Below are 13,045 nucleotides of genomic sequence, written 5' to 3'. Positions count from 1 at the left end.
TGAGGCTGATGAGTGCCCGGTGGCGAGGGCGCTGTGTTTCCACGCAGAGCAGGCAGAGCCGCCTCGTCCCCACGCGTGCCCTGGAGTCTGACAGTCGGTTCTGCCCACGTGTCCTCTGTCCAGCTCTCCACACAGACTCTAAGCTTTCGGGAGAAAATGTGCCTGCACAACACTTTCGTCCCCAGTTTAAGGGGTATCCCAACCCCCCTGGAGCCCACCCCCACTCCACTGTCAGGCAGGGGCCGTGCAGACAGCAGCAGGAAGGAGGCCGCCTCTGGCCAGGTCTCTGTGCCCAGGAGGTGTCCCCAGGGGCTGCAGGCTCAGCTGCTGAGCTCAGAAACGGAAGGGGGATCCGGACCTTGGTAGGGAGCTCCCACTTCTGGTTTCCTCTCCTCCTCGCACCTGCCTTTGTCCTCTCGAGGTGGAGTAATCGCTAACGACAGTTAGTACTTGGAGAGATTTCTGTAACCCCCACACTATTCTAAGTACTTTCGTATATTCACTAGTCCCCACAATAAATATGAGGGGTCAGTGCTATTATTATCTCCATTTTATAGGTCAGGAAGCTGAGGCGCAGAGATTAACTTGTCTAAGGTCCGTAGCTGGGTGAGTGAGAGAATTGTCCCCGGGAAGCTTTTGGGTTCCAGAGCTTTTCCATAGCCTGACCGCTGCACAGGTGGTTTTATCTGCCCAGGAGGAAGGAGTTCACGTGAGATTGTGTAGGAAAGAATCCTGGGGACCCCCGGGCCAAAAAGAGACTCGGAGGAGAGAGGTTTGGCTTCCAGCCTGCGTGTGTGCCTGTGCGTGGGGGTCCGTGTGGCTGAGGACCCACCCGGGGCCTCTCGTGTCTGACGGCAGCCCTGAAATCTGGAGGACTCTGCCTTCTGACATGTAAGAAGCAGCCCTCCGTTGTAGAGCAAACCCCAGGCTAGGGTGGGAAGGAGTGGCCTGCCAGACAGTCCCACACATCCGAAGCCCTCAGCTCCGGCCTTCTGGAATGTTCTCTCTTTGTCCCATCTTCACCACCCTGCCGGCCCTGCCATTGTTCCAGGCAGAGCATGGATGAAAGGCGCTTTCCTTGATCGCTGTTAGCACAGCAGAGCTTTCAACAGATTTCATTAAAATATAAAGTGAAACACCAAAGAAGTCCAGAAAAGTCGCCCCTCGGAAACAGTCCACCATTTAGGGCACAGACTCTCATCCTGGCTCGCTTAGTGCATCCGGCCCCTCCGGCCCCCTGCTCTCGGCCTGTCCCTTGCTCTCTCTCCACACAGCGGGCGCTGTGTTATTCCCAGCCCACGGTGGCTGGCTCTTGGGCCCTCCAGCCACAGGGTTTGGTCAGAGGCCTGACTCGGGCCTCTCTGCCACCACAAGGAGTGGCCCACCCCTGGGGGTCCCCACTCTCACCCCTCCACTCCCAGAGAGGCTGTGGGAGAGGAGTTGCCCAGCATCCACATGGCGAGAAGCAGACCCCAGCCCCAGTGGGGGTGTTTCTGTTCTCGGGCGTGCTCAGGATGAGTGACAGCAATCAGGAGAGAGATGAAAGGAGAGAGAAACCTAGATGCCGTCATTTTCGTGGGGACAGACCTAATTCTGACTCCGAAAGTGCCAGGCCAGAGGTGGCGGGCACACATCAGAGGCCAGTCGTGAGCAATCATGCAAATGCCCTGCTGGGCCCTTCCCTTCTTCCACCGGCCATGCTGGAGGCAGCAGCTCCGGGTGGGGCGCATTGCTTGCCCCAGTCTGGCTCGGGCTGGGCATTGAGTAGCAGGTGGAGAGAGACATCACAGTGTGGAAACACACTTGGGGGCCGGGGCCAGGGCCGGGGCCGGGGCCGGACATAGTGATTAGGCCCGGGCCCAGGGTTGGGCAGCCCTGCACGGCATGCCAGTGTTTCCTGGCTGTGTGACCAGGGCAAGCGGTAGGCATCGAGCCCCCCGAACCAGTTTCCTCATCTACATGATAGGACAGGAAGAGTACCTGTGTAAGGGGGTTGTGAAGAGTCAGGGAAATAATGTGAGGATGGTGCTCAGCACAGCATCTGGCGAGGAGCAGTGTGCAGTAATGGGAGCAACTGTTACTGTTGTTGCTGTTATTGTTCTGATTATTGTCACACTCCTATCAACAAAGAAAGCCTGGGGATTCTCTAGCTGGAGAGTGGAAGGGTGATGAGTCACATTCATCAAATCTCTGCGGAACAGTAATATTTAGAGAGGGTGATGACATGCTGTTCTCTAGTCCCACAGAGAGCAAGGCTACAGAAAAATAAATCAGCTCTGGGTGTGACAGATTGGGACTGGGTCTATGGAAGTGGAAGCGACTCACAGGGAGGGAAGAGTTTGGGCGGGGTGGGGGGACAGATAGGCACCTCAACTCTCTGTGGCCTCACTCTCGCTGGCCCCGAGGAGGATGGCTGTGCAGTGGACAGTTCCCGGGGCTGCCAGGAGCTCATCGGGTGCTTTGGTGCTGATCCACCACCAGCTGTGGGGTGAGGCAGGCCAGAAGCCAAGGAACCCTGGGGACCCCATCCATGCCTCTCCTGTCTGATGTGCGGTGACAGATGGAGGTGTTTCAGCCCCTCTGGCTGAACAGGTCCGCTGGGACTGAGGCCCATTGCTGGGGTGTTAGACCCGAGGCTAAGAGCCCTCTTGCCTGTCCCCGCCTTTCTCCCAGCTCTCTGCCCCTCCTGTAGCCGGCAGTGCCGGGTCGGAGGTGGGTCATGCTGTCCCTATTCCTGAGACAAGAGCCTAGCACATGCCAACAGAAGTTGCTCTGGCGTGGGGGCTCCCAGCGCTGTGCCTGGGAGGAGGGACACTGGGGTTGGGGGAGGGACCAGCCAGAGAAGCACCGCACCAGGAGGAGGCACATCCCCATGGGTCACACACAGTAAAGGTACAGACGCAGCAAGAGCCCAGGTGACGCCAGGGTTCTGTGTTGGCCGACTGGCTCACACCGTACTCTGCCACTTAGTAGCTCTGGGAACTTGGGCAAGTCACCTAATCGGAGCTTCAGCCTCTCACCTGTAACATGCGAGTAGTGATGTCTACGACTCCTCCACTCAGTGGATATTTTGCCTCTGCCTCCCTTGGTAGGGACCTCTAGCTCACAGACATTTAGCTCAAGGTAGGGGGTACAGGGGGACACTGTCCCCGACATGGGAAGCTCACCTTCTGTTTGGGAGAACACATGCCAAACAGCAGATTAATTAGTAAGCTGGGAATGCATCCCGTGAGGAGTGGGCTGAGCCTGCATTCTGGGAGGGTGGGGCAAACACGTCACACCACTCCCTGCTCAGTTGTTCTGCGTAGCTGTGATAAAGGCTATGGAGGGTGGAGCCTCCAAGCTGGGCCCCCCCCAGGGAGCCCACCTGTAGGGGTGCTGGGAGGGGGATGAGGTAGAATGTGCAAAGCCTCGGCAGGGCCCCTGTCCAAGGAGGTGGCTGCAGACTGCTTGCCCCCTGGAGGTGGAGCAGGCTCTCAGTCAAACATCCAGGTCAGGTAACCCGATACCCCCAAGGTCTCAGGGGCCAGGAAGGCCTGAGAGGGTGTGGGAGCCTTCTCCCCTCCACAGGAGTCTCTGCTGAGTGAGGATGGCCCTGCGGCTGGTTGGCCTGTCTCCGTGCTGGACCCTTCAAGATTTTAAAGATTGCGGGTGGTGGAGAGGGCCCTGTCCTCTGCTGAGCAAACTTGTTCCTTATTGAGCTGCATTGTGGGGGCCACAGGAATGGAGTCTGGGCGCACTGGCTTGAATCAGAGGCTCATTCTCAGGGACTCGGGAGCCCTGTGGGGCTGGAGCCAGGGGCCAGCAGAGGGACTGTTGGCCCAGGTGTGAAAACGAGTTACCTCCCTTCCCTATATGCAAGGCTGTGGCAAGGTCTAGGGAGCGATGCCCTGCCCTCACTCCTCCCCTCCCCTCTTCCCAGTCTCTCCCAGACCTCCCCCTTGTAAGGTTATTATCTCCTCTCCTGTCTCCTTCAAGGACTTGGCTGCATCCCCAGGTCGCTCCGCCGTCTGGCTCAGCTACCTCATGGTTCTGAATTATAATGACCTTGCCACAGTGTCCACAGCGCTCAGTTAGCCCGGAGTGGATCGTGCACCCTGTGGGCGGAGAGGGGTGTGTTCACCTCCAGCCCCGTCCCTGGCCAACCTGCCATGTGAGGCGTGGCCCATAAACCCCTGGCATCCTGTCTCCAACCTGACGTTAGGCAAAGTGTTCTCAACTCTATATTCATACCAATTATAGATATAAGTGGCCTGTATATTATTATCGCAGTCATTCCACAGGCACTTACTGAGCTGCTACATGTGCCAAGCGTGACGAGGAGTAGACGGAAAAGATGCTGCGCTCGCCCCTTATGGAACCCGTGGCCTTCACTAGTGAGGAAGGGCCGGGCCGGGTGCTGCGGGGGCAGTGGCCTGAGCTCCCAGCTGGCCCCGTTGGGGGAGCCACTGGGGTTGGGTCTTCTAATTAGTTACAATTAACCAATTATTTTACTTGTGGTAAAAGAGACATAACACACAATTTACATTTTAACCACCTTAAGCGTGCAGTTCCACGGCATTGAGTCCATTCACACTGCCGTGCAGCCGACACCACCGCCGTCCCGTGCTTCTACGTTCTGTCTGCGACCGAGGCGCTGTCGTCCCCTAACACACATGGAATCGTGTGGTGTCTACCCTTTCATGTCTGGCTTCTTTCAGAGGTCACCCATGTTGGAGCATGTGTCAGGTATCCCTTTAAGGCTGAATAACACTCCACTGTGTGTGAACGCCACATTTTGCTCAGCCACGCCTTGACCAATGGACACTTGGGCTGCTTCCCCCCTCGACTATTACGGGAAGTGCGCCACGAGTATGGGCGTACAGGCATCTCTTCGAGTCCCTCTTTTCAATTCTGTCAGGTACATACAGAGAAATGACTCGCTGTATCAGTGGTAACTTAAAAAAAATTTTTTTAAAGAAGCCCCACACTGTTTTCTTCCCCACAGGGAATCATCATTTTACCTTTCCACCAACAGCACACAAGGTTTCCGTCCTTGCCTGGGTTTGGGCCTTGACAGCAAACCTGGGTTTGTCCTGTGACACGCAGTGGGGATTGTGGGCAACGGAACCAGCCGCTCGCAAGGACTTCCTATTGTGGCTCTCTGGAGTCACCGTGGAGGCCCCTGGGGAGGTAGGAAGAGAGGAAAAGTCAGGGCGGAGAGGCACTGACTCACTGACCGTGTCAGGCTTTGTCTTTGAAACAACTGGAATCAGTTGAGATTCGTGATTCTGATCCCAGTAAGAGTTCAGACGTAAGAAGGCTTCGTCCAGGCTGGGACGAAGAAAACATGGTGAACATGGAAGAGTTGTAGTCGGGCCTTAGAGGAAGAATGTTAATTTGCTGCCAACCTTTTAAAAATAAACATTTTATTATTTTATATAAAAGATGCATGATCTTTGTAGAAACATTGGAAAATAAGAGCAGCATAGACAAATAAAAACGAAAAGCACATACTCTCAGCCCCACGACGCCCATGATAGCTGCTCAGTCTCGGTGAGGTCCCTTCTCCTCACCGGTTTCTCCTGTGAGAAGCACTTCCCCAGCCCTGGCCAGGCTCCGTAATAGGCAGTGGGCAGGGCGGTGCATTGTCTGGCTGGCGGGGCAGGACTTGTGGTCAGAAACAAGATCAAGGGGTCGGGACGGAGTGGGGTCTCCGGGAGGCACTGAGGCTGGCAGCACCGATTTCAGGATGTACATTAACCCCAAACCCCCTGGGGGTCAAGGCCCTTCTGAAGGAGGGCATCCTGTCTGTGAGAGTGGAGAGGGCGTGGCCGGCTCCTCCCATGGGAGGAGTCTGTGCTGACATCAGTGTTTAACATCCTTTCATTGGCCACCCCCTTCATCTCTCCCAGCTTTGCCCTCAGATGGGCCTCTGGCTGCTCCTAGTTCATAAGCTTCGCTGTGATCATTTTTCCACCACCCCTTGGAAAACGCCCAGTTGTGGGTGGCCATTCTGAGCCAGGTGTCAGTAAGACCACACCTGATTGTGCTGTTCACCTAGTACATGTGAGTGACCATTGCTCCTCCTTTATCTTACAAGGGGCATGGATGGACCCGAGAGGCTCCCCAGGTCGTGTGGTTTGGAGCAGATGGAGGGCGTGTGCACTGGAGTGGGCAGCCCTCTTAGTCCAGAACAGACCGTTGGCCTGCGGCTGGGCCTCCCCAGGCTATATGCAGGGGGCCTCCAGGGAGCTTCCTGCCCTGCTTCCCAAGACTTTGAGCTCCTGCCGGGCCCAATGTCCCGGGAGTTAGGCTGAGACCCTGCCGTTCCCCTTTCCTACTCCCCCATGACCTCTGTTTCCCCAGGCCCTGGCTCCTCCGAGGCCCACCTTAACAGATGGTTTGCTCTCGGCATTTCTCGAGTTCTCTCTCTGAGTCATGCCCAGGAACGCAGGAGGTCAGAGGAGCAGGTCTTCAGCAGTGTCAGCTGCCTGACCACGAGGTGAACTCGCCCCTGGGTGTTCAGAGATGCTGCTCAGTGTGGCTTTTGCACGGGAACAGGGTCAGTCCTCGATAGCTTCAGGAAGTCACAGGGCCTATTGGCAGCAAGAGGGAGCAACAGTGAGGAAATGCGCTTAGCCAGAAATGCATGCGGCAAAGCTGAGCCAAAGCCGTGACAGATAGCTGAGGGGCCTAGTGTGGTAATGGGGTTGGGGGGCCTGTCCACTCTTGCCTCTGGAGTGGGATACAGGTGGCCACATGTGATGGATGGCAGGCAATTAGGGAGGCGCGCACAGCCAGAGTGGGCCTGCTGGCTTCTGTGCGCCCGCCTTGAGGACCTGGTCACGTTCCCAAGATGAGCTCTCACGTGGGAACTAATCGATGAATTAGCACCTTACGGCGTGTCTGGGCCCCAGACTGGTTGTACGAAGGCCTTCAGAATCACCAAGGAGCAGACCAGGAAATGTTGGCCAGCGGAACAGCCAGTCTGCCTTTGGGTAAACCTTGTAAAACAGGAGCCTCCAGAAGTGACAGTCACTGAGCAGGATCCTCTCCAGGATGGAAGAGAAGTGTGACCTGCCTCTAACGGGAGGTAGGGAAATGTGGAGGTGGCGGTGTTTCCATAAACATGTAGGAGAGGCTGCAGGGGTTCAGAGTTGGGCTCCCCAGGGCCCTGTCCAAGCTTCCATGCAGGTTAGAAGCCCTGATTTGAGCCCCCTCCTCCCTGACTGGCTGGTTGCTCTGTCCTACCACCTGAAGGAAGGGAACCATAGCAGCCTGCCCCTCCCTGGTTCTTCAGCAGCTGTTGAAGGTCCTGGGTGGGGGCCATGGAAGAGTAAACCCCAGGAGACTGGAGGATGGGTCAGGCTTTCTAAGCTGCCTGGAGGCCCTCACACACCGATGTTTCCAGTATCTCCTGGCACAAACCGAGAGGCTGCCTGTGGCCTCTGTCACCATCCCGCCGTTTGTTGCTCGAACATTGCTGGAGCGTCTCCTGGGTGCCGGGCCTGGGCTCTGTGGGCTCGTGTCTCAGGTGACATGCTTGGGGCTCCAAGAGGCCCAGAGGGGTAGAAACAAGAGCTACTAAAATTACTGGTTCTGCTTCTTAGTTGCTTTGAAACTATGCATATTCTCTTCCACTCAGCCAAAATATATTAGGCACTGTTATAGATTGAATTTTGTCCCTCTAAAAGATATGTTGACGTTCTAATCCTGGTATCTGTGAATGTGACCTTATTTGGAAGTGGGGTCTTTGCAGATGAAATCGAGTTAAGAGGGGGTCATGCTGGAGAAGGCTAGGCCCCTGATCCAATGTCACTGGTCCTGATACAAAGAGGAAAATGCCCTGTGAAGAGAGACACACGAGAGGAACGCCATGTGAGGACAGAGGCCGAGGTTAGGGTGAAGCAGCTGCAAGCCCAGGTGCCAAGGCCAGGCAGCCACCACCAGGAAGAGGCAGGGAGGGTTCGACCCAGACTCCCAGAGGGGCCTGGCCCTGCGGGCACCTTGGTTTCCACTTGTAGTGCCAGAACTGTGAGAGTGAATTTCCGTTGTTTTCAGCCTCCCCTTTGTTACGGCAGGCCTAGAGGTCTGGTACGCAGGCACTTGCTGTGTTCTGGGTGTTGTGCTAGGTGCGGGGGTGGCAGGGAGTGGTGTACGTGGCGGGGTGTTGGGACAGATAGAGCAGGAGTCAAGTAGACACGACCTGTCCTCACTCAGTCACTCAGCTGTAAATTTTATTGGACATTTAGTCTCGTGCCAGGCCTTGTGCTGGCATGTAGCAGTTGATGGAACCGACCAAACTCCCCCCTGGAGGGAGTTTACATTCTAGCAGGGAGAGACAGACAGGAGCATAACGAGAGATCACCACCACAGTAATGTAAATGGCGTATTAAATGGCGACAGGTGCGAGGTGGGGGTGGAGTACAGCTGGGAGGGGCTGGGGTTCACACAGGTGGTGGAAGCCGCCTGGAGAAGGTGCCGTTTGAACTAGTGCAGTGGTTCTCAACCCTGGCTGCACATTAGAATCTGCTTAAAATAAAACAGAGCAAAAAACAATCAATGGCAGAACCCTGCCCTGGGCCAAATATGTTAGAATCCCCGGGGATGGGGCTCTGGACTGCTCCTTATAAAAGCCCCAGATGGTCTGACAGGCACCAGGTCTGGAAACCACTGGCCCAGAAGGATGGGAGCTGCAGCGGAGAAAAGTGCTCTCTGTGGCCCAGCGAGGCCCCCTTGGAGAAGGAGAATGGTCCAGGCCTGTCCACGTCCATACAGGGCAGACAGACACCTGCCTGTCCTGCCCGAGTGGCTAGGTGAGCTCGGACAGGTGCCCAGGGTTCACACCCATTTGCCTCACACTCCCCGGACTGGCCCATTCTCATTCTTCTTCTCTGGCCTCTGCCAAATCTGGAGACTTATTCCCTCCCTTCTGGGATGCCACCAGCCTGGGACCCAGAGTGGAACCTCTGCTGGGCCTGGCATCCCTGGCTTTGCCTTTGAGATAGTGAGGTCAGCTGGCTGTGCTCCTTGACCCTGGAGCAGCCAATTTGCCCTCAGCTTGACTTGGCTTTGCTTTCCTGAGAGTTGAAGATTTCCAGAACAACTATGTAACGGAGCTTTTCATAGGCTAGGAGAGACTTTTCTTTCCTCCAGGGGGGAGTGGGGCAGCAGCCAGGATGGGCATCCACACTTAGTTAGGGACCCCAGATCAGCATCGGGGGGCCTGGCGGCAGCTCCTCACTCTCTCCGTTCGCACCCAGAGTTCAGGAGGCTCGGAGACTCCCTGGCGGGGCAGGCACTGAGCCTGTCTGCCTGTCAGACACCAGGCATCAAAGCTTTATGGTGACTCACGACTGCCTTTCATCCTCTGCGCACAGGGCCTGGCCGGGAGCAGCTCGGGGCGGGAGCAGCTCCTCTGATGTCCGGAGTCCTGTGGCCTGAAGGCACAGTGTCTCTCTTCTCTGCTCCTCCTGCTCCCCACTTTTTCTCTCTCCCCTCATTTGTCTCAGCTCTTGTCACGTCCCCACATCTCCTCACTCTCTTTGGCTTTCCTCCTGCAGTTGTCTTGCTGACCCAGGCTGGGATCAGAGTGGCCGGAGAGCCGTGGCGCTGGGGAAATAGCCGCGGGCTTGGGACCTGGGGGCAGCCCTCGAGTGCATTCCCTGGGAGGGGTCACTCCCCTGTGGCCCAGCGTGTCCCCACTTCCCTCTGGCAAGCAGCTGCTGAGCACGTACCGTCTTGATGGAGTCCTGTACTCGCCTACCTGCCTCAGCCCACGTGTCCCTTGTCTCCCTCTGCCTCAGACACAATGCCAGAGCATCGAATTATGACTTTATTCACCTAAGATGACTGTAGGCCAACAGACAGCATAATATTTATTGGTTGAACTCCTGGATTCTGGCGCCAGCTTGCCTGTGTGGCTTTGGGCAGGTGACTCAACCTCTCTGTGCCTCAATTGTCTCATCTGGAAGAAGCAGGGGACTAACCTCAGGGTGGTTGTGAGGCTTAAATGAGTTAACATGAAGTGCTTAGGACAACGTCCAACTGTTCTAAAATGTAGGTTTTATTATTCAGGCGTGGTGAGTCCAGGAGATGATTTCCATTGGAAAGACAGTCTTGTTACAGTTCTCAAGAGGTGAGGGCTGGCGCGCTGTGGGCGGCCAGGCCGGGGAGCATCAGGGGCAGGTGGGAGGCAGAGGGAGGGGGAGAATGTGGACAAGAGCCTTTGTGGGGAAGGAACAGGGAAGACACCATCAGCAGGCTTAGGACTGTCCTGGGTTTGCTGGCACCTGTCCCTGGGGTGCTTAGGGCAGGGGACTAGTGGCCCGGGTGGGAGAGCCTGCCTGGGGGGCGGGGGCTCTAGACTGTGAGGTGGGTTGTTGACTGTCTCTAGGAACTGGCTAGCCTGGGAGGGACGGGCTCCCCAAGGTGAGTAAGGCCCCAGATGTCAAACATCCGAATAAAAAGACATGCTAAATGCGCCCACACATTTTCAGAATGAAATGACAAAATCTGTTTAGTTCTACATTGTTACTTTAAAGTGGGACTGTCATTCCTGGAGCCTGAGGAGCCCGTGGTGTGGTGGAAGGAGCCCTGGCTGTTGCTGGGGGTGGGGGGCCCGGCATGCTGCTGCCTCCGGCTTCTTCTGCGAGTCGGACACGGCCAGCCCTGCAGCTTCGGGCCGCCTGCGACCCGGTGGCCCGACATGCTGGGAGCTCCCAGCCCCGTGCCAGGCCATCTGGAACATCTCAGCACATGAGAGTCAGTACATTTTTGTGTCCACTTCAAGAAGGAAATTCTAGGGGCCCTTACACATTCTGGCCCTGGGGCCTCACCTCTGGGTGTCTGTTATGAAACAAAAGGAAGATGTTTCAATCTTGGAAACAAGAACTTCAGAAACATAAAAGATCCACAGTGTGCAACGTAGGGACCAGCTGGTGCATTTGATGGGTGCTGAGGGGTGAGACCAAAGGAGCTGGTAGGGCAAGTTGGGGGCCTTCCAGACGTGCTTCTTGGCTGTGTCTTCCTCTCTCTTTCTGCCCTGGGCCTCCTTTAATCTGCCCCCTCTAGAGGATTTCTTTGGGATAGAGATTCCCTTGTGCATGAAGCGAGGCTGCCATTTGGTCCCGAAACGCTTCATAGAGCGCAGAGGAATCAAAGGCTCCCATCCTCAGGCCCGTCCACCTTGAGGGGAGCAGCTCTGGGGTCAAGCACAGGCTGACCCAGGAGGTGCTGGAGAATTGGGGGCCGGGCCCCTGCTGTGGTAAACTCAGGCAGGCACACCCTCCCAGGCCTCCTGTGCCCCGCCACCCCTACCATCCCCCTGGGTGGCAGTGAGAATACAGAAAGGACTGGAGGTGTCAGCAGGGTGAGGGCAGCATTCTTGGGGCTCCAAGGCTGGGGCCTCTGTGCCCTCCGTAGCAGCTGTGTGGAGCTTCCAGGGACTCGTGATGGCTGGCAGCCCTCCTAAGGCCAAGGGTCAGCCTGGCTGCATCCCCCTGACCTTCCGCCCTCAATGGGGTCTTCCTCCACCTGTGTCCCCAGCATCCTGTTTGCTGACATCGAGGGCTTCACCAGCCTGGCATCGCAGTGCACCGCCCAAGAGCTGGTCATGACCCTCAACGAGCTCTTCGCCCGCTTCGACAAGCTGGCTGCGGTGAGTCACCCTGCCCGTGCCCTTGGGCACCCAGTGCCTGAGCCAGGGCCAGCAGGGTGGCCGGATCTGGGCTGCCTGAGGGAGGGTGCTATGGTCAGGGACCTGATGAACTCCAGGGACAGGCACTGTGCCAGGGTGTGCCCTGCAGGGCAGAGCCTGCCACTGGGGACTGGGGACTGGCAACGGTGGCTGTGTGCCCTCCCGCCCTGAGTCAGCCCTGGCCACACACTCAGTTGGAGATGCTTTCTCAGGGTCACAGGTCTGAGGGAGCAGGTAAGTGAGCCCGCCCTCAATGCAAGAGGGTGGTGAGGCCTGCAGGCAACACTGCCCAGACCCCTGAGGAGTTTCTCTTCAGTGGGGCAGGTCAGGTGCCATAGAGCCACTGGCCAGAGTGGTCTGCAGACAGCTAGAGGGGACTCTTCGACCTTGGGACAAAGTGGAAGCAGCACCCCAGGGCAGGGAGGGGTGGATGGCACTTCCTTCATTAGTCCCCGTTTACACTTTGTCCCGTTTCCCAGCTTTTGTGGCTTGGGGTGATGCTCCTGTGGAGCCGCTGTATGTCAGGTGCCACCCACCATCGAGGCCCAGTGCTCAGCCCAGTCCCCTTCACCGTCTGCAGACACTAGTGCTGGGCCACATCCCACCAATTGTTTCACCACGGAACACGGGCGAGGGGAAGAGGTCACGCTTGGCATTTGGGCATGGGTGAGCCTCAAATGAGTCCTGGTGTCCAGCTTCATAAACGGACTTCCTGGGGGTGGACTTGGGCAGCTCAGAGGTGTGATTAATGGCCTTCCATCTCAGTCCCAGCTACAGAATGGCTTGCCAGGTGACTGTGCTGAGCTGTTGCTGTTATTGTGGCCGGCACTTCAGCCCTGTGGGTGTCTTAGCACTTACTTGCTGGTTGAGCAGACACTTTTTTATTTTTAAGATTTTATTTATTTATTTTTAGAGAGGGGAAGGGAGGGAGAAAGAGAGGGAGAGAAACATGATGTTAGAAAGAAACATCGGTCAGTTGCTTCTTGCATGTGCCCCAGCCGGGTACAGAACCCGCAACTCAGGTGTGCGCCCTGACCGGGATTGAACTGGGGACCTTTCTCTTTGCGGGTGATGCCCTGCCCACTGAGCCACACCGGTCAGGGTTTTTCTTTTTCTTTTTCTTTTTCTAAGGTTTTATTTAGTGAGCAGAACTCTTTGATAAAAACCCAGGCAGAGGGTCAGGCAAAATTGTGGTTAAATCTTATTTCTTCTTCATTCTAATCATAAAAGGAGAATAATCAGAAGACGGTTTACAGAACCTTAGGCCAAGAGTCAAGGGCTGCTCCAGGGGGTGTGGTAGGGCTGGGACACTCCCACTCAGCCTGAGGCCTTCCTCACACTGACCTGTGGAGTCTGCCCGATTTG

The 13,045-nt window shown here is 56.4% G+C and overlaps 1 protein-coding gene across 4 annotated transcripts in view; it reads left to right on the top strand.

Moving 5' to 3' along the window:
* ADCY5 (adenylate cyclase 5) overlaps positions 1-13,045 on the top strand; it is a 149,305-nt gene that overhangs the window by 89,978 nt on the left and 46,282 nt on the right. For all 4 annotated transcript variants that reach the window (XR_008426152.1, XM_053918441.1, XM_024577927.3 and 1 more), the window contains exon 4: positions 11,530-11,641. Coding sequence is in view for 3 of the 4 variants with exons in the window: in XM_053918441.1 (XP_053774416.1) it covers positions 11,530-11,641 (112 nt within the window). In the remaining variant the exon portion in view is untranslated. The remainder of the gene's footprint in view (positions 1-11,529; positions 11,642-13,045) is intronic.

Source organism: Desmodus rotundus, chromosome 2 (genome assembly GCF_022682495.2).
Source record: "Desmodus rotundus isolate HL8 chromosome 2, HLdesRot8A.1, whole genome shotgun sequence".
In the NCBI taxonomy this organism is placed as follows: Eukaryota; Metazoa; Chordata; class Mammalia; order Chiroptera; family Phyllostomidae; genus Desmodus; species Desmodus rotundus.
The sequence above is the reverse complement of the archived record's forward strand: the minus strand, read 5'-3'. Positions and strand labels throughout refer to the sequence as shown.